This window comes from Setaria italica, chromosome VII, assembly GCF_000263155.2.
Source record: "Setaria italica strain Yugu1 chromosome VII, Setaria_italica_v2.0, whole genome shotgun sequence".
NCBI lineage: Eukaryota > Viridiplantae > Streptophyta > Magnoliopsida > Poales > Poaceae > Setaria > Setaria italica.
In genome coordinates this window covers 25,708,449-25,728,701 of record NC_028456.1, presented here as the reverse complement: position 1 = coordinate 25,728,701, position 20,253 = coordinate 25,708,449, and the positions used below count along the sequence as shown (strand labels likewise).

The window sequence follows — 20,253 nt, the reverse complement described above, 5'->3', positions numbered from 1 at the left end:
CATGGACTGGATGCTACACTCAGACTTCAAGTCTACGATGCAATGACTCGGCTCTGGTGCAAGGGTGGAACTGATCGCCCTCGTTTGCAACGTGCTTAGATAATCAATCTATGTTAAAGATACTATGACTTTTCTTCATCGCACAAAGGCTGCTTTCGTAGTAATGGATTTTGGATTTCTCTGTTACTCCTTCTATCTTCAATCCAAAATGTAAGGTATTTTAATTTTATTAAATTAATCTTTTTAACTTTAAATAATTTATCAAAAAGAATATACCAATATTGATAGCATTACGTGAGTTTCATCAGATAAACCATAAAATATGTCTTGATAATTTTATGGATTTGATATTACAATATCGATATATGTTTCTTTAACTTAACAAGTTAGAGAAGTTTTTAACTTAAAATAAAACTAAGACATTATATATTTTGGAATGCCAACCTGTTTCTTTACGTACTGACATCAAAATCATGTGGTACTTTCTAGTTCCCCTCCTTTTTAGAACAATCTTTCTGTTTCTCTCCGCCTTGAAGCTCCAATCGTGTCGCCGATTAGCCTCCATCTGTGTAATTGGTTTTATAACTAGTGTATGTTTAATACTCCTAATTAGTATCTAAACATTCAATGTGATAGGAATTTTAGGAGAGACCAAACAAGCCTGATTTTAGAGTAATAATTTGTGGATGCTTCTACATATAAGTTGTACATGCTCAACAAGGCTGACTTGGTCACAGAATTGCAGAGAGACATCAAGGAATCTGCTTCTTTTCAAGACGGCTCTCAGAAACCCTGATCAGGAGCATCCTGCTAGTACATCAGAAGAGACATTTCAGCAGGCTGTAGATGAATTCAGAACAAAACCCAGCTCCTAATCTTCAGGCTAATTGAAAGCAACAGAAAGAGAGATAAGGCACCCGATAACGCAAAGTACGCAAAGAGCTTATCTTTGCCACAGACAGAAACTAGACAGGAAAAGCAAAAGGAGGCAGAAGAAACGCCGGCGGCAGCTATCAGATGAAGTTGCATTGCCAGCAAACAGTAATCTGAAAAGCTTGCCTATGACCTTTTTTCTCAGGTTTTATCAAAAAGAGTGTTTACATTTTAATCCAAAATCATTTTTAATAGATACAGACTTTTTCAGTGCATTACAATTTTAAATCCAGCTTTCAACATGGATGTGACTGTGCAAGACAGTTACCTCTGGAGTGAATGTGAGACCAACTTTGATTTCTCCACGGTATTCTTCATCTTTCACAACAATGTAAACAGTCGGAGGGATGCTTCCTTCTGTAAAAACTGCTTCCAGAGGAATCCTACAAAAAACAGGCACTCAATTGAAATAAAACATTGCAAAACGCAAACGTTAAAAAGTTTGGATCCCAAAGCATCTTCGAAACTGCAGACCTCAAAACCGAGCAAAACCAACATCATACTCAGTACTTGCGTGCCGGATTGTCGGAGTTTACAAGAATCAAGATGCAAGTACTTACGTTGCTTCACCAACAAAGTCGTCATCCGTGCCACCATCACTGTCCAGGAGCTTGATGAATAGCTCTGTTGAGCTGTCGGAGACGGTGAACACAAAGGTCTCGTTCCATTCAGGATCACATCCTTTCCCTGCAGTGCACAAATAGATCAAGTTACAAATTATTAGGAAGGCAAAGACAGACAGCATTATCTGAAACCATCCATACAGTACGGCTGCAAAGCAAGAACAATGCTTTTGTTTTTTGATAAGGTCTGTTAGTTCATGTTGATTGGATTTAAGGTATGGTTTGAACCTAGTCTTCTGCACATTTTCACTTGTAATTTTTTCAGGATATCTTTGACTCTTCAAGTGTCCTGTCCTATTTTGTTTTGAAAAGCATGGCAAGAGCTTTGCCATAGGATTTATTAGAAGAAGAGAATTACTCGGTTTTATATGAGAAAATCTGGTCCTGAGAACCATTCAACTAGGGAGGGTGCACGTGCACCACACTTCTCTCAAAGCAACTGCAGTACAACGACCGACCCAATTAATAACTCAACTCCACTAATCGCTCCATCAAACACTGAGCTAACTGGGTCAAACTATCCAACCATCAACTCAATGAAACAACTCGCTCTAGACTGCAACATACAGCATAACTAATCCAGCTACCAATTATCAAGTGTGCTGGCATATTACTTGCAGTGTCATGTCGCATGAGGCGGTAACTTGAGCATGGCATTTTAGTTTCTAGAGCATTGCAGTTGCATGTTTCCAGGGAAGAAATAATGCAAACAAAGTTTCAAAGCAAGGTACCCTGAGCAAGCCAACTTATTCAAAGCGATAACCCAACTATCAACTCACTGTCCACTGCAACACTGAGCATAACTGATCCAGCTACCAACAAGTGTGCTGGCATACTGCGCAGTGTCTAGTGATCTAGTCGTATGAGGCGGTAACTTGAGCATGGTATTTTAGTTTCTATCAGAATTGCAGTTGCATCTTTTCCATTTGGCTGTTGATTAGTAGTAGTCACGTCAGAAACTGAACCATTGACCTGAACAGGAACTACCTACTGTCGTAGCTCTCCTTTTGCAGATTACTGATGAAACCTTAACTTGAAAACGATATTTTCAACAATTTAAAGTAGGGATTTTCAGGACCGTGTAGTTGAAGCCCGGTCCTGAAAACCATTTCACCGATTTAAGTAGGGAATTGACTCGTATGTAATCTTTGAGTAAAGAAACTAAAGCTAAATAGAGACATATACCAGATGCAACGCTGCTCTTCTGCTCCTGGGAGCGGCATCTCAGAACCGCGTACGGATCCATGTTACCTGCAACCAGCCATGAAACCCGTCAGCACAAGAACTGATGCCGTTTATCTAGAGCACTGAAACCACGCTAGCGTTGCAGAAGTTTCCATGATCGGAGGATCGAAATGCTACTTAGAGCCGAACCGAACGATCATGAAACGGGGAAACAGCGCAAGGTTTGGAGGGGGAGGGAAGAGCCGAAGGCCGAAGCGTGCGTACTCAGGTAATCGGTGTTCTCCAGGCCCTTGGCCCCGACGAGCAGCACCTCCAGCGTCCCCTGCGCCATCTCCTCCCTCCGGCCGGCCTGCTTGCCTGATCAGCGAGCTCGATCGATCCACGATCCGAACTTGCAGCGTAGGCAAACAAACGCCTAGATTGCGAGATCCGATCCAACTTGCGGGGCTATTTATGTAGAAGGCATTGAGAGTTTGAGACTTGAGACGGAGCGCGCGCGTTTGCCTCCCCACGTGGAGGCGGCATGGCTCCCGGAGTGGCGGCGTCACGCGTGCAAGTCACCGTCCGCACCGCGCCGACGGGTGACGGTGCGATGATGGCTTCCCGCGCCGGTTTCGCGCGAGGAAAGCCGGAGAAACCGGCTGCCGCTAGCTCGCTCGTGCCGAAGGCGGCGGTGAATTCCGATCCATCCGGATTGTCAGTTGGTCAAATCATCCGTGCTGGTGGGTCTTGTTTAGTTGCTTAAAGTTTGGAGGTGCAAAATTACTGTTATAGCACTGTAGCACACTGTAGCATTTCGTTTGTATTTATGAATTATTGTTCAAATATTGACTAATTAGGCTCAAAAGATTCGTCTCGCAAAGTACAACAAAACTGTTCAATTAGTTTTTGATTTCGTCTACATTTAGTACTCCATGCATGTACCACAAATTTGATGTGATGGGAAATCTTCATTTTGCATAGTGTCAAAGTAGGGAGTTTTGAGGTAACCATTTCAAGGTGGAGATGTGACATGGGCCAGTAAATGCCAGCTAGGCCAGGGGCCTGGGCCTGGGCCAGATGTATGTCTCGGCCTTATTTTTGTCAGGGAAAAAAAAGTATACGTAAGACGAGCAGCACCTGAGAACGATTTGATTGAAGTGCTGCATCCCTGTAACTACGCACTCCCCTACTAGTACTATATGAGCTTTCTTATAAAAGATCAACATGAGTTCTCCCTTTTTGGCTCGTTGGACAATGAATGTACTACCGGCGCATCGACACCGCCCGTCTAGCTCGAAATTTCTTTGTTAAGTACTGTACAGATAGCACTAGTCTCGCGATGGTTGGCACGCAAGAGGGGTTGTTCATTTCCCTGACAAGGAGCCAGCATAGTTCCACAAGCAGCTCGAGCAGCACGGGCACGTGCACGTTGGCCTTGCTGGTCCTCTGTAGCTGCGTGCGTGGCAGTGTGTCGGCGCTTGTCCCATCCCTGATGAAATGCCGAGACTGTCGGTGCCGCATTTTGTCAGTTCTGTTTTTTTTTTTTGAAATGTATTTGTCAGTTCTGTAGACGGAGACAAGATCTCCCACTGCACCAGCACAGACAGCAGGGTTTTTTTTTTTCTCTTTTCAAGTTTCAAACAGTAGTTTAGCAGCTAGGCAGCTAGCAGTAGAGAGTCGCATCCTCTGAAACGGCGCGGGAAGGTCTTGGATCGATCGGTCATGCACCCCCGGCCAGCAATAGCGACCAAGATCAGCATTGGTAATCCGTAACTCCGTGGCAAGTTCTACGAGTTTGCTAGGAGAAAGTGGTAGTCAGTCTAGGAGAAATCTTCGTAGCTCTACGAGTTTGCTCCAATGAAGTACCGGTACAGGCGTACAGCAGATACCTTTTCTTATCAGAAAGGCGCTCAAATGTCAATTTTTGATGCCTCGTACATTAAACCGTTCGTAAGAACTCTACAAGCATAATCAAGAATCAGTGGCAGCACGAACGTACATGTGCAGTGCAGTGCAGTGCAGTGCAGTCGTTTGTCTATCCTAGTAGAGGGTGAAAAAAAGGGGTCATGTCATGACCATCAGATTAACTTTTTCAAGCACCTTTGGCTGCTTGTCACAGCTGCAGTAATCCTGCGCAAAGCAGCATTTCCGTCGACAACATCACGCTCGCACGCTACCGCAATCGAGTGATCGTCCCCTCGCCAGCAACCTGATAGTAACCGAGGACAAAAGGCTGAAAGCAACTGAACCTTTTTTTTTTCCTTCCCTCTCTGCTCCCTCCCTCTCGCTCGCTCGCAGTCGCGCACGGGAGAAGCAAAGAATTTCCCAACTTTTTACAAAGATCCACTCGAGCACTTGGCAAGCGCTCGTTCGAATCACATGGCACCAAGCTCCACTGAAATCGTCCGCGGATCAGGCTTTAAACAAAAGCGGGAAAGTCAGATCAGATTCCTGAAATTTGGAGACCCAGGATTGAGATTTGTGCCACGAGACGACATCCAATTAACCTTTTCTTTCTGCCTTTCTTTCTTTTCTTTTTCAGAGCAAAACGACATCTCACATCTGATCTAGCTCTGCACTGTGCTCAACGAATTTAAAACTGGCAGCGTTGCATTCGTACAGAAACTAATAAAGTTACACCAAGCTTTATCGCTCCTCCCGAGCCCTAACCTCTGGACTCAAACGAAACCCTAATTCAAACATTCCCAAATTTTATTCCAGTGGTGCTAAAACTGTGCCTGCAGTATATTGCTATTATATGGAGTACATCCAAGAACTTAAGAACAAATAATAAAGAATATTGCCCCAACAGGCCAAAATAACAGCTGTACTGTACACAACCCATGGCTCCATTTCACCTCGGCCCCCCACCCCCAAAATCCCCATCCGCCACCAACGTGTGGGCCCGATGAATGGCAGTACCGATGGGGCTACCCCAACCAACGCCATTACGGCTTACAGCATGGACACTGAAGGGACCCACGCGGAGTGGCGAGTGGGTCAACGTGTCAGTGACTCAGTACACCAACGCCGACACCCAGACGGCGGCGAAGCGAGCAGCCAAGCGCCGTGGAATATGATCCCATCGGACGCGAGCAAATCGATCGCTCCAGCGATGTGGGGCCAGCATTGCTCAGGCGACGGCGGCGAGGAGGTCGTCGCGGGCGCCGCGGCGGCGGAGGAGGTCGTAGGGCGCCCAGAGCGCGTCGAGCGGGCACGGCCGGCCGGCGTCCAGGCGCAGCCACGGCTTCCCCTTCCCGCTCCAGTGCAGCAGGCTGACCGGGCCCGGGTGCAGCTCCCGGCACTGCCCCGCCACGTTGTCGCCGCCGAGCCCGTGCTGGTTCCACCGGTGCTCCACGGCCTTCACCTCGCCGGCGAACACCAGGAGGAACGGCGGGAGGGAGCCCAGCTCGTATATCCTGGCCTCCTGCTTCTGCACCTCCATCCAGTACTCCAGCTTCCCGGTGTACCCGCCGGCGCGCCACCGGTCCAGGTCGATGACCATGACCCCGGTGTTGAAGTAGCAGGGGACGCGCGTCCGGTTGGCGAAGACGGCGGCGTACTCGGGGTGTCGCCAGAACGCGTCGGTGAAGTAGGAGGTGAAGTTGGCGTGGCAGTACTCGGGCGCGGCGAGGGCGGCGTCGGGGCCGAGGTCGGTGGCCCAGAGGCGGGCGACGTCGTCGACGACGAGGAGGTCGGAGTCGAGGTAGAGGACGCGGGAGACGGAGCGCGGGAGGAGGTCGGCGAGGTAGATGCGGGCGTAGTTGAGGGGCTGGTCGAGCGCGCGGCGGACGGAGGAGGAGATCTTGCCCCGGACGAGTCGGGCGTCGAAGCGGTGCACGGTGGCGGGGAGCGTGGGGAAGGCGGCCGCCAGCGCGCGGCGGAGCGAAGCGAGGCGCCGCGCCGGGGACGCCGAGGAGGCGACGAAGTGGAAGGCGATGGACTCCGGGCAGGCGGCGTGGCGGAGCACGGAGAGGACGCCGGCGAGGGAGCCACGCAGGTAGGTGGCGTCCAGCGTCATCGCGATGTGGATCGTCGGCGCGCCCGCGCAGGCCGCGCCGTTGCGGAACGCCGGCGCCTCCCGGAACTCCGGCAGCTCCCCGCCGCCGCCCCCGGAAGCCGCCGCCGCCGCCGCCGCCGCCGCACACGCCGCGGCGAGGAGGACCGCGGCGAGGACGCGCATTGCGGCCCCGGAGCGTCCTTCCGTCTCGCTCCCCCTCCCTGAGAATCGAGCGGAGGGAATTTTTGACGGGTACGGGTTGGGGGAAGACGAGATTGGGAGGGGATGATGCGGCGTTAAGGAGCGGGGTTCGGAGACAGGCTGGACGGAGGAAGACGTGTGAGGTTTCCCCGTGGTTTTACGGGTTTTTGGTTGGGTTTCGGAGTTTTTCCCGGATGTTTGGTTGGTAATTTCGACGCGCCGCCGCGTCGGGCGGGTTCGGCCGTGGCGGCTAGGCCCAAGCCCAACGGTTTTGGGAGCTGAGATAGTGGTGGCCTGGTGGGACTTCGACGCGCCCCGTACATGCCATGGCCAGTGCCGCCGCCACCGGCATCCCCTCCGGTCACCCCTGATGACTGCGACGCCACCTGTTGTTGTGGTTGTGCTCCGGCTGGTTCTGCTTCGCCTTGGGGCTCTGTGGCTTCGCTGCGGTGAACGGGGGGGGGGGGGGGGGGCTTCCTCTGCCGCTGGTCCAGCGGCAGACGCTCATAGACGGCATTGGCGAACAAAGCGGCCATGAGAACCACGGGCCCAGCGGCGATGACCTGTCCCTGGCCGCCGGTGAGGTACACGCTGAGGCTGCTGGCCCCCGGGGCCGCGGGCGGCAGCAGCACGGTGCCCGTGAGGTACAGGATTTGGATTGGAGTTTTTTCATTGATTTTAGAAGGAACTATCGATCATTCCTCTATATTTTTTTTCTGACATCAGGCAGTGTTCAGAATAGAGGAATGCTCCAATCGATTAGAAATCTGGGGAATGGAGGAATTTTTTTTTTGCGAGCCAAGGAGAGGGGAGAGAAGCATTCTGGTGCCACGAATTAGAAGCATGGCAAAGAGAACCAAATCGATTAAAACACGAAAGGTTTACAGCCATTGCGAGGTCAAGGATCATGGATGTACTCCACTACCTACGTATATGTCGCAGAGCTCCTCGCAAGCCACAATGGCCATCGTCGTGCAGGATAGCCATCCTAAAGAGGTGCAAGACATGGAAATCATTTTATCCTCCGGCTCATAAAGCTTATGATTGAAACAATACAACATTTTGTTCAAGCTCATTCAATACAATTGGAACCGGAAACAGTAGAACACAAGAGTTAGCATTTAGCAATGTTGGTGAGGATATGATAGGCGGGGATGAACCAAATCGACACTACTTAGGTATTTCTTTTGTACTTCTTCAGGTATTTTATTAATTTTGTTGTATAATTAGATATGAAATTGAGACGTACTCTCTAAATCATGTATTTCATACTTCACTATTGTTGGATACGTGGGTTAATTTAGGTGGTTTAAGTGTTTAGAGAAGTGGTCCTAGGTGTGGAAAATCACCAGCTCTGCCACTGGCCATCCATAGCTGAAGCCTATTTCTGCGCATGATCTTATGCTTTCCATCGGAACTTGTTAAGGGCTAGGTTGGTGGAGCTCTTTGCAGCTCCGGCTCCGTCTGACATTTTCTTGTAGCGTAATTGTCCTGTAGCGTAACTGTCCATGGGAGCTTTTTTCTCTCTCTCCTCTCCCTCCTTCTCACAGATCAAGGAGGAGCCGATGGAGCCACAAATTGTGGCTCCTCCGGCTCCAGCTTCTGTGACGCTACAGTGCTCGTATCAGGAGGAGCCGGAACCGGCCAGTGCCCTCCCAAACGCGCCCTCAACTATTGGGAGGAGAAAATGATGTGGAGCTACGAAGAAGAAGACTAGGAGGGGAAAATGATAGGGGTGTTTTCTTTACATTTGTTTTTCCCGCACATTCCCATACAGTGCACGAGCTGTCGAGCCCTGCCTCAGGTGTCTGCAGAGTGAATGAGCAACTGTGTAGCATTAGCTACATGAAGCTGATTGCATTGGCGGCATGGCGCTGTCGAAGCTTCAAAAATCGAAAGGGCATTTTTGTCCGGTGCTATTACTGTAGGAATACACCATAGCGGCCTATTCGTATGACTAGCTCTTGATTCGTGCTAAGGGGCTATTTGATACATACCGCTAAACTTTAGCACCTGTCACATTAGATGTTTAGATACTAATTAGGAGTATTAAATATAGTTTAATTATAAAACTAATTGCACAGATGGAGTCTAATTCGCGAGACGAATCTATTAAGCCTAATTAGTCCATGATTTGACAATGTGGTGCTACAATAAATATTTGCTAATGATGGATTAATTAGCTTTAATAGATTCATCTCGCGAATTAGACTCCATCTGTACAATTAGTTTTGTAATTAACTTATGTTTAATTCTTCTAATTAGCATCCGAACCTCCGATGTGCCATGTTAAAATTTAGCATCTTGTATCCAAACAACTCAAGATCATCTGGTGGACACATCACGCATGGGATGCCCGGCTCCAGCGGGTGTTATTGTGCTTTTTTTTTTAGGGCAGGGTGTTATTGTGCTTGTGCAGTCACGGGGCGCTCTGACGCTTGTCGTTGGGGCGTCCCATTTCCTGGTGCCCTGATATTCGGTTCGTATCCGATTGTCCTACACCGAACGGGATGGATATTATATAACTTATCTCCAAGGTGGAAGTGCCTGCTCGAGCGTTTTGGTGACGGGGACTGCAGCATTCGCGTGTATGAATATCGTATTTTGATTATTTTTTTTTGATCGCTCATGGACGGAGGAAGGAACTGCATAATGATACGATGGGTCAAGCTTTTTCAAAACCGCAGCAGACAGAAACCTAAAACAAAATGTAGTATGTGGAGAGGGCCGCCGGGTCAGCTTCATCGAGTGCGCAGTCATTCGGCCCATACGTCACACGATCAAAGACTTTGTGAGAAAGGAGAGGGGTGTTTGGATACACCCACTAAAGTTTAGTACCTGTCACATCGGATGTTTGGATGCTAATTAGGGGTATTAAATATAGGTTAATTATAAAACTAATTGCACAGATGGAGTCTAATTCGCGAGACGAATCTATTAAGCCTAATTAGTCAATGATTTGATAATGTGATGCTACAGTAACCATTTGCTAATGATGGATTAATTAGGCTTAATAGATTCGTCTCGCGAATTAGTACAGGGTTCCGCAATTAGTTTTATAATTAGCTTATGCTTAGTCCTCCTAATTAGCATCCGAAAATTCGATGTGACACTGCTAAAGTTTAGCCCCTAGTATCCAAACACCCCCGAAGAAAACATCGCAGAAAACAGGATGCGTGCTTCTGTCCTCGTACGGCTGTATGGGGGCATGAAGGGTTTGGCACCACTGTGAGTGAATGCAATAGCAACTAACAACCGTGATCGGTCGCCGGCCATAATTTCTCCTCCACCCCTCGAACTAGAGAGCCAGAGCTTGAGCCAAGAACAGGACACGGACAGTGGCCGGCAGCTAGGCAACTCGTCAGCACAGCAACTTCACGACTTCACGAGCAATAGCAAACAACGACGATGAGCAGAGCACCGCACCGCACCGCATAAGCCGCTGAAGAAGGAATATCTCGTTGCGGGTCCAAACACGATTCCTGATTTCCTTTGATAATCCAGAGCATGACTTGGCCATGCTTATCCAAAAATTAATTACGCATGGCAAGCAAAGGCCGAGCTAGCAAGCAACTGATCGTCTGATCCTACCTAGTCATACACTGGGCGGCGGCAGTGGGCAGCTTCAGCCCCACATGCCAGAGGCAGAGCCCGTTTCCCGGTCCCAGTCTCGGCACCGTCCCGTGACAACACAGCAGCTCAGTGATGGTCGCTTAAAAACCGCAAGCCACTCGGCGCAGACGCCAAATTCTTCGATCGAATCGAATCATCCCACCTAACGGCTAGACCCCGCCATGCTTTTCGCCCTCCTCTGCCTCCTCGTCCTCGCCGGCGCCGCGCCGGCGACGGCGGCGGCGGCGCCGAACGCGCGCCCGTGCGCGTCGCCGTACTCGGCGAGCGCCTACCCGTTCTGCGACGCCTCGCTCTCCATCCCGGCGCGCGCGCGGGCGCTCGTCTCGCTGCTCACCCTGGACGAGAAGATCGCGCAGCTGTCCAACACGGCGGCCGGGGTCCCGCGCCTGGGCGTCCCGCCCTACCAGTGGTGGTCCGAGTCCCTCCACGGGCTCGCCGACAACGGGCCCGGGGTCAACTTCTCCTCGGGCCCCGTCCGCGCCGCCACCGCCTTCCCGCAGGTCATCCTCACCACCGCCGCCTTCAACCGCTCGCTGTGGCGCGCCGTGGCCGGGGCCGTCGCCACGGAGGCCCTCGGGATGCACGGCGCCGGCCAGGCGGGGCTCACCTACTGGGCGCCCAACATCAACATCTTCCGCGACCCGCGGTGGGGTCGCGGCCAGGAGACGTCCGGGGAGGACCCCGCCGTCGCCGCCGCGTACTCCCTCGAGTACGTCAAGGGGTTCCAGGGGGAGTACGGGGACGAAGGCAGGATTAGGCTCTCGGCATGCTGCAAGCACTATACGGCGTATGACATGGAGAAATGGGAGGGCTTCTCCAGGTACACCTTCAATGCCAAGGTGAGGACGTTCACGCCTTATCATTTCTCTCAGCTTATATAATCTTACATAGAGACATAGAGGCATACGGCGTATAGAAGTTTCATGGATAGCCAACAGACAGTCTTCTAGGAGTATTATACTATTAGTCGACGCATAGAGAAACACTGACATAGTGGCATGTTTCGCTCCAGGGAGTAGGTTGAGATTTTCTGGATAAACTGGGTTGAGAATTTAATTTCCAATTAAAATATCTGTATTCATGTGGTTTGATTACCAATATGTCAGCTGAAAAGTCGAATTACAGGCTTGAACTTACCATATTTCTTGTGAACTTCTATAGAAAATTGCGATTACAACGAGATCAAAAGAAATGTTTTGATTTGTAATCCACTAATGGCAGGTAAATGCACAAGATTTGGAGGACACATACCAGCCTCCTTTCAAGACCTGCATCCAGGAGGCTCGCGCCAGCTGCTTGATGTGTTCATATAACCAGGTTAATGGGGTGCCAATCTGTGCTCGCAAAGATCTTCTGCAGAAGACCAGGGATGAATGGGGCTTCCAGGGGTACGCAGCTTGCTCTAACTCTGAATTTGTCTGTCTTGAGCCTTGGACCATTGAATATGTCAGAAGTGACAAGAAATTTCATTATATCAACCCCAGACCCCCAGCATTTTCATTATTGTTTATGTAATTATGTGTGTTCATTTTATTCTTTGAAGGTATATTACATCTGACTGTGATGCTGTGGCAATTATTCATGAAAACCAGACATACACTAATTCAGATGAGGATTCAGTAGCAATTGTTCTTAAGGCAGGTTAGTAGCCTTAAACCTTCTCTCTTTTACTGAGAAACACATGTGCATTTTACTTCTCAAATTTTTTTTTCCACATATGTGATTTTGGTTGTCTTTCTGTCTTTATAGACTAGAAGTTTGATTTCTTGGTCAACTCGAGCATTTTAAAAGTAGATACTAGGGGTTTATAGTCAAAACGGTTGCCAAGTCCAACTAATGTAAACCATGTACGGTAACCCCCAATATTGGAACGATAATTTCTGCTTCGATTGGTTCTTTGACAACATTATTGTTTGGAGTTTTCAATATCTAGTCAAAATAGATTCCATAGAACATCTGACCATTTATTTATTCAATCTATTTACTTGTCCTTTGCTGAGGTGTTAGGATTGCTCTCTTTTTTGAAGGAATGGATCTCAACTGTGGTTCTTTCCTAGTTCGGCATACAAAGTCAGCAATTGAAAAGGGGAAGATTCAAGAACAAGATATCAACCGTGCCCTTTTTAATCTATTCTCTGTTCAACTGCGTCTTGGAATATTCGATAAGTCCAGCGGCAACCAATTAGGGCCCAATAATGTGTGCACGAAAGAGCATAGAGAGCTTGCAGCTGAAGCTGTAAGGCAGGGTGCTGTCCTTTTGAAGAACTATAATAGTTTCTTGCCTCTAAAGAGAAGCGAAGTTAGACATGTTGCTATCATTGGACCATCTGTAAATGATGTGTATGCAATGGGTGGAGACTATACAGGTTCCAAACCACTGGCTCAATTAAACATTTTGCTAACTTACTATCTTTGAATACATTTTTAACGTTGGATTCACTTTAATCAGGTGTTCCCTGCAACCCTACAACCTTCCTTAAGGGCATTCAGGCCTATGTTACACAAACAACCTTTGCTGCTGGATGCAAGGATGTTTCCTGTAACTCAACAGATTTATTTGGCGAAGCCATTGAAGCAGCTAAAAGAGCCGATATCGTTGTTGTAGTTGCTGGGTTGAACCTGACAGAAGAGCGTGAAGACTTCGATAGAGTGAGCCTTCTCCTTCCAGGCAAGCAGATGGACCTCATACATGCCGTTGCTAGTGTAACGAAGAAGCCCCTTGTGTTGGTTCTCTTGGGTGGTGGTCCTGTTGATGTTTCTTTTGCAAAGCATGATCCACGAATTGCAAGCATTCTTTGGCTCGGATATCCTGGCGAGGTTGGTGGACAAGTCCTTCCAGAAATTCTTTTTGGGGAGTACAACCCAGGTGGGTAAACAACTTACACTTCTTGAAAGAAAACAGCACTTGCATGTATTGCAATGAAATAGTTGTGGTGGCTGTTGGACTAATCTGGTGTGCTGTAATGGCAGGAGGAAAGCTGGCTATGACTTGGTACCCAGAATCCTTCACTGCTATTCCGATGACTGATATGAATATGAGAGCTGATCCTTCACGTGGTTACCCAGGAAGAACATATCGATTTTACACTGGAGATGTAGTGTATGGTTTTGGATATGGCTTAAGTTACTCCAAATATTCTTATAGCATCTTGTCAGCTCCAAAGAAGATCAGCGTGTCATATTCATTAGTTCCGGACATTATCAGTAGGAAGCCTGCATACACAAGGAGGGATGGGCTAGACTTTGTGAAAGCCGAAGACATTGCTTCATGTGAAGCTCTAACATTCTCTGTTCGTGTTGCGGTTTCAAATCATGGTGACATGGATGGGAGCCATGCTGTTCTATTGTTTTCAAGATCAAAATCAAGCGTTCCAGGCTTTCCAATAAAACAATTGGTTGGTTTTGAGCGTGTCCACACGGCTTCTGGCAGCGCAACCAACGTGGAGATTACCGTCGACCCTTGCAAGCATATGAGCGCTGCCAATCCTGAAGGCAAAAGAGTGCTGCTATTGGGTGCCCACGTTCTGATGGTGGGTGATGAAGAGTTCGAATTGCTCATCGAAACATGACAGATGTACAGACGTTAGCATCGCTGCAGTTCAAATTTGGAATAATCTGATGAAACTTGTATGTAAAGAAACATGCTGTAAAGATTCACCATTGATCTGGATGCAAGTACAGTAAACATGCTGTAAAGATTCATCATTGGATTGGATGCAACTGCAGTTGCAGCCATTGAAGTCTATAAACGGCCAGAAATACGTTCATCACACCATTCTGAGTAGTAATAGCATTGTTTGTGATTAAACATTGTTTTGAGTTTTGAAGTGTCGCTAATTGGTTCTTGTTCGACTAGCACTACCAATGCTAACGTTCGAATATACAAAAAGGTTACTGTCTTCAGTTTGAAAGTGCCTCCATGGAGTAGTTTGTAAATTGAAACAAAAATGCGCAAGCCAGAAGAACAGGACACAGCTTCGCTAATTAGCTTGTGGAGTACTCCCTCTGTAGGTCATTTTAGCTTTTTTATTGTTGGTCATTTTAGCTTTTTTAGTTCATAGATATTATTATGCATCTAGATATAGTGTATGTATAGGTGCATAATAATGTCTAGGAGTAGTTTGTAATGTGACGATGATGAGTTATCTTGTGTTACCTGACTCGCTGAGAAATCTGAATGCTGAAAGGCTCAGACAAGCACAAGCTGCATTTTTTGTTGATTTCCTTCCTGAACCTACCCATTTCCACTGGACGATCAGACCATCAATCCCTGGAAAGCTAGTGTAAAGATTCCAGGATCTATCTTTTCTCCCATCGACTGACGCTCGAGGAAGGGATGAAAAGTGGAGAAAGAGAAACTGTGCTCCGCGCCTCCGCCCCCGTATGAGGCGCGCGCAGCAGGGGTTTCTTCAGAACTGTCTATGTCCTCCGGAGCTCTGCCCCTGTCTGATGCGCTTAATCAAGGCCTCTTGATTTGCAAGAGGCACAGGAACATGCATCTTCTTCCTAATTCCCGTGGCTGCTGCTTGTCTTCGTCTTGCTCTTGCCCATGGTCGGCATCCAGGCGGGGGTGGCACCTCCAGTTGAAAACGGCGGTTTGGTGCCGGAGGAAGCGGCGCGCGTGTGTCCTACAGCACCAGAGCCGGAGCCGCGGCTGCGTGCGCTCCGTTTATGGGGCGGCGGGCGGCGGCGCGGGATGCATCACGGCACCCGCCGGTGGCAGCGCCGGCTCGTCGGCCGGTCTGAATATTCTGCAAAGGAACCCCTATATTTTACAAACCAACCCCCTCATCTGGATCGCAACTAATAACCGTCGTGATACACAAAATTTCTTAATTTGGATCGCGACTTCTAAAATCCACTTGCATCACGACTATTAATCGCGATCCGATAATTTACGTAAAATCCACTATTTTGGATCGTCATTATTTTGCATTCCACCCCTTAACTATTTACAGATATACCCCTATTTCACATCGGCACCTTTCATTCTTCTGTCTTCTCGGCGATCGCCGCCGCGGATGGCCACCCCGCATTCCGTCCCGTGCGAGGACCAGGCCCAATCCATCCATGCCCTCCCCCTCTTCAAACCCTAGCACGGGCTATCCCAATCCTCCGCCCCAGCGGCCGGTGCCAAGGACAGCGCACGATTCCCTTCATCCGAGTCGAGTTACGCGCCGCGCGTGCCTCGCCGATCCGGCGAGCTGCTTTGGTCTAGAGGCTTGAGGCGTGCTTGGACGAGCTGTGGCCTCCGGTGCTGTCGTGCCCGCGATGAGCCGATGACTGCGGCGGCGGGTCGCGATGGATCGATGGTGGGGCGCTGGGGGGCTCTGTTGCAGCATGTACAGTATAGACTTGTGCTCATGTATTTCAAAGTCTTTTAATTTGCTTCACTTGATGTCGCAGGGATTTGTACTGCCCAAATTTCTGCATCCATTAATGCTGTTTTGTGAGCTTAAATGTCTGCTAAAAATAGGGTATGTTTGGTTTACATTGCTTATAAGTTGCTTATTTGATTTGCTTATGCATAAGCTAACAGTTTGAGTTGCTAAATTGTATTGAATGAGATTGCTTTTGACATGTTTGCTAAAAATAAGCAACTCAAACCAAACAGGATCTAAGCAACTCAAACCAAACACTCCGTTCTTGGATTTGCTGTTTGCACATCCTGAACATATGCGCCATGTATACAGTTACAGTCCGGACAGATGCCGCAAGAGATTCATCGTTAGATTGGATGCAAGTACAATTGCAGATTTGCAGGATTCTGAATCGTAACGTCACTGTTTATGAATTCCGACGAAGCACTACTTCCTTTCACAAAGAAAGGTGTGATCTTCCTACCGTCCTTGTGCGATCCAAGAAAGATCCCCGATCACCCAAGATGTGTGTTTCCTTTTTCCGCCTTCTCGCCCTTCCACCACTCCGCCGGATCACGGATGGCCGGATGGGCAGCACTGGTCCGTTGACGGATGGCCGGTTCACGGAAGGCCGCCTGCCCAGCGGCCCCAGCCCCTCCACCAACGCGTGCGTTCTCGGCGATCCGCGTCCGCCGTGCCGGTATCACTGACAAGCCATTTCAGCTCCAGTGCCGCGCCATCCGCCGCACAGCGCCGGCTAATCGCTTCGCCGCCTCGCCGTCGCCGGCAATGGGATGCGAAGGTTTCATCGTTTACGAACGAAAAACTTGCCATTTCAGGCGTTCAGTCCTGCCAAACTGCATAGCAAAGACAGAGCCACGGGCACGCACCGTCCATCAGCCATCATCCGGGCCCAGCCGAGGCGCGCGGCGTCACCACACCACACGCGAACTGGATCGGAACTGCCCCACTTGCCCCTCTCTTTCTCCACATCCCATTCCCCGCCGGTCTCCCTCTCCGCATCGCACCACAACAAACGCGCCCCCACCTTCCCCTTCCTTCTCGAACTCTCCCCACCCGTCGGCGTCGCGGATCGCCGCCATGGCCGCCGGCCTCGCCGTCTCCGTCCCCATCGCTGCCCCTCCACCCACCCGCGCCTCCGCGACCGCCTACCGCGCGCGCCGCGCCTGCGCGATCCCGTGCTCCTCCTACTCCAGCACCAGCAGCACCTTCAGATCCTCGCCGCTCCGCGCGATTACCGGCCTCTCCGGGAGCCGACGGTGCGCCGGCCGCGGCGCGTCCGTATTACGCGCCGTCCAGGGTCAGGACACCACCATCGAAGGTATCCACGCGCGAGCTCGGCTGCTCACCCTTTTCGTTACTGTTCGTGTTTCGATCTGTTATGGAATTAGGTGGCGAGCTAGTGATCCGAGTGACGCGCGCGCGCGTGTGGGTTCCTCAGCGCGTAGAAATGAGATCCTGTTTGTAGTGTGATCACATATCGATTTTCATTTGGTTCCATGAATTGGCCAATAGGATTTTGCCTCTCTTAGACTGCACGGTCTCCTCAATGTAGGCAACTGTTCGGAGGAATTAGAGGGGTGGGGGGTGGGCATCGAAGATTAGAACAGAAGCATGCAGCATTCTGGATGTATAAATGTTATGGATTTTATGTCTATGTCAATGGCTGCCTTCATGCATGCATGCATCATCATGTGGTGCATGCCTAAGATAGAGACAGCAAATCGAGCATTTTATTCAAGCATAGATTTGTAGTTGTGTTCCCCAGGAAGATCAAGCACATGCGTATGTAGTGCCTGTGTTGTGCTAGAGGCAGCAACCTTCATGTCTGGTGGACGCTTTATTGCTGAGCAAGCAACATCCTGTTTGGTGCACCCAGAGATTTAGGCATGTGCATGGCAATCTGCTTTATAGTATATATTGCAATATCTATTATTGCCGCATGCCCTATTCTATTTGTGAGGGGCGCTGCAATCCAAATATGGAAGCATATAACTGATAAAGTTGAGCTGCTACAATTCATAAATTGTTCCATAGTTGTTAAGTTTATTGATTTATGCATGTATCATACACGTGGTTCATGCACCCCTTGTTATCTTGTCACCTTTTGTTATGGCAGCGTGTGAAACACTACTCCCTTTAATTTTAAGAGGATGTATTAATAAGCCGTGAGATGATTACTATCACTCCCTTTAGTGGGACTTTTTTTCCCACAATTCTGTTAAGGTTTAACATAAAAGGTGTTTATTACATAGAAATTTGCAAAGATTAAAGCAGCAGCAATACTTATTGCTTAGCCATGAATAACATCTCAGGGAGTTGATTACTAAATAGTTTTAAAATAAGCATGATAAAGTTCACTTTTGCACAAAGAGAGGCGTATTCTAGCTGTTCAGATACATCATATTTGGTTCCCTTTTTGCAATGGTTATGATGTTTGTAGATTTTCCAGACTTAGAGCATTTTCATTTTGAACATCCATTACCTTAAGTTCTAATATTTGGTTTACCATGTTTGTCAATTCATTAAACTGAAGAATATGTGCTCGGGGCTTTTTTTTTACAATATAATTTCCTTAAACTTCAGCGCTTATTTGCAAACACATTAAAACTAGACTCCTTTATTTTTCATAACATTTGAAGTATTGTCAGCTAAGAATGAAAAGCTGGCATGCCTAAATCATTATACATGCTTTGCCTAGAATTGTAGTTATGGACAGCATAAAGGGCTACCCAAACTGCATTATTAATGTATAGTATTACAAAAATAAAAATGAGAAAATTATTTCGGTGCCATTTTAAAGAGGCATAAATACGGAAAAAATCACTATTCTGGCATATTGAACTGTATTCTTTTTTTTGAGAGTGCGAACTGTTTCTTGTATACAACAGCGCTTGTATGGTATTTCCCTCTCCCTGATCATTATACACACTATGGCCAATAGTACTTTCTTTCAAAAGTTTATGCTCTTCTACAACCTTCATGCTGTAGACTACATTTCATTTTTTTTAGAGGAAACATTTCATTTCAATTGCTCATAAAACTCTTATGTTTATTGCTATATGTTGATTTTTCTCTCGGTACTATACCCATGTCTGCGTCAATTGTTGTTGATTTTTCTTTGTTGGTACTATGCATATGTTTGTGTCAATTTCCCTTGATTTCTCTTTCTTGGTACTATATCTATGTTTATGTCACTTGTCCTTGATTCTTCTTTCTTGGTACTATACCTCATGTTTGTGTCAATTGCCGTGCTCTCACTTCTCAACTGTCCAATTGTAGTATCAGATGTGACAAAGTCAACATGGCAAACACTTGTGATGGAGAGTGAGCTTCCTGTCCTTGTTGAGTTCTGGGCTCCATGGTGCGGGCCGTGCAAAATGATAGATCCAGTTGTCGGCAAGCTCTCAAAGGACTACGAGGGGAAGCTGAGATGCTACAAGCTCAACACAGACGAGAGCCCAGACATAGCAAGCCAGTACGGGGTCCGGAGCATCCCCACCATGATGATATTCAAGGACGGCGAGAAGAAGGATTCGGTTATCGGGGCTGTGCCCGAGAGCACGCTGACCACCTGCATTGAGAAATTCGTTGAGAGGTGAAATGCCCCAGTGATCTCTTGAGCACAGTTTCCTTTCAAAAAAACTGTGGTCAGATCAGTGGACCCATACACGGAACAGTCCTATATATACCTGCTTGTAGATATTCGAATCACATTCGATTATTGTTTGAGGAAAGTGGCATGGGTTGCTGTCCCACCCTAGCCTGGTCTTTGTTGGCTCCGAAGTGCGTGACATGGACGTTCCAAGAACCACATTCTATCTTATTAGAATATATTTATATCTACATCTTTCATTGTGATAATTCCCACATAATGCGTTATGGGCTTGAGATGTACGACTTGTCTCCGAGATTCATTTGAGTTATTATTGACCATCCGTGAGCCCAAACTCTGAGGGTGCGTTTGGTTGCGAGGACGAAGTGGGACGGGACGGGACGATCCCACTTCGTCCCGCGTTTGGTTGGAGGACAGGTGGGACGGGGACATCCCTACGAGGGAATATACCCTCCAGATGCGGGAGGACAATGATTTAGATTCCCTGCCAAGCACGGTTCAAATCGCTAAATCACCTCTGAAAGGTCCCCTAGACAAGACTCACGGTAATCCTTGTGGAGTAGGGCTCTCCTATGGAGGTATAATTCTAAAGAAAAGAAACAGAGACAAAGCAGCGCTCGGAGAGACACGCCGACGGATGGGTCGCGGGGCAAAGGCAACTGACAAGGAGGTAGTGCATAATCACAGGAGGGGCCAAGA

General features: G+C 48.3%; 4 protein-coding genes across 6 annotated transcripts; 2 read left to right on the top strand and 2 right to left on the bottom strand.

Annotated features, from left to right (window-relative positions):
• Positions 1–559: 559 nt before the first annotated feature.
• On the bottom strand, positions 560–3,236 carry LOC101756018 (elicitor-responsive protein 3). 2 transcript variants are annotated; one of them, XM_012847953.2, is made up of 5 exons: positions 3,006–3,236; positions 2,742–2,807; positions 1,494–1,620; positions 1,202–1,316; positions 560–810 (listed from the first exon to the last, which is right to left on the bottom strand). In XM_012847953.2, exons 1-5 carry the CDS (start codon positions 3,070–3,072, stop codon positions 784–786), a joined length of 402 nt encoding a protein of 133 aa, XP_012703407.1. In that variant the 5' UTR covers positions 3,073–3,236; the 3' UTR covers positions 560–783. The 2 variants fall into 2 exon arrangements, with proteins under 2 accessions (XP_012703407.1, XP_004976328.1); XM_004976271.3 differs by having other exon boundaries at positions 560–807; positions 3,006–3,232.
• Positions 3,237–5,408: 2,172 nt separating this feature from the next.
• LOC101756422 (probable galacturonosyltransferase-like 3) lies at positions 5,409–7,302 on the bottom strand. Its single transcript, XM_004976272.4, has one exon. The coding sequence runs from the start codon at positions 6,904–6,906 to the stop codon at positions 5,857–5,859; it is 1,050 nt and encodes a 349-aa protein (XP_004976329.1). The 5' UTR covers positions 6,907–7,302; the 3' UTR covers positions 5,409–5,856.
• Positions 7,303–10,674: 3,372 nt separating this feature from the next.
• Positions 10,675–14,365, top strand: LOC101755206 (probable beta-D-xylosidase 6). Its single transcript, XM_012847873.3, has 6 exons — positions 10,675–11,396; positions 11,779–11,945; positions 12,101–12,198; positions 12,585–12,923; positions 13,007–13,423; positions 13,528–14,365. The coding sequence occupies exons 1-6, from the start codon at positions 10,719–10,721 to the stop codon at positions 14,124–14,126; spliced, it is 2,298 nt and encodes a 765-aa protein (XP_012703327.1). The 5' UTR covers positions 10,675–10,718; the 3' UTR covers positions 14,127–14,365.
• Positions 14,366–16,884: 2,519 nt separating this feature from the next.
• On the top strand, positions 16,885–19,802 carry LOC101754805 (thioredoxin M2, chloroplastic). Of its 2 annotated transcripts, none has more exons than XM_014805448.2 (2): positions 16,885–17,259; positions 19,227–19,802. In XM_014805448.2, the coding sequence occupies exons 1-2, from the start codon at positions 17,019–17,021 to the stop codon at positions 19,538–19,540; spliced, it is 555 nt and encodes a 184-aa protein (XP_014660934.1). In that variant the 5' UTR covers positions 16,885–17,018; the 3' UTR covers positions 19,541–19,802. The 2 variants fall into 2 exon arrangements, with proteins under 2 accessions (XP_014660934.1, XP_004976325.1); XM_004976268.3 differs by having other exon boundaries at positions 16,893–17,259; positions 19,221–19,802.
• Positions 19,803–20,253: the final 451 nt, after the last annotated feature.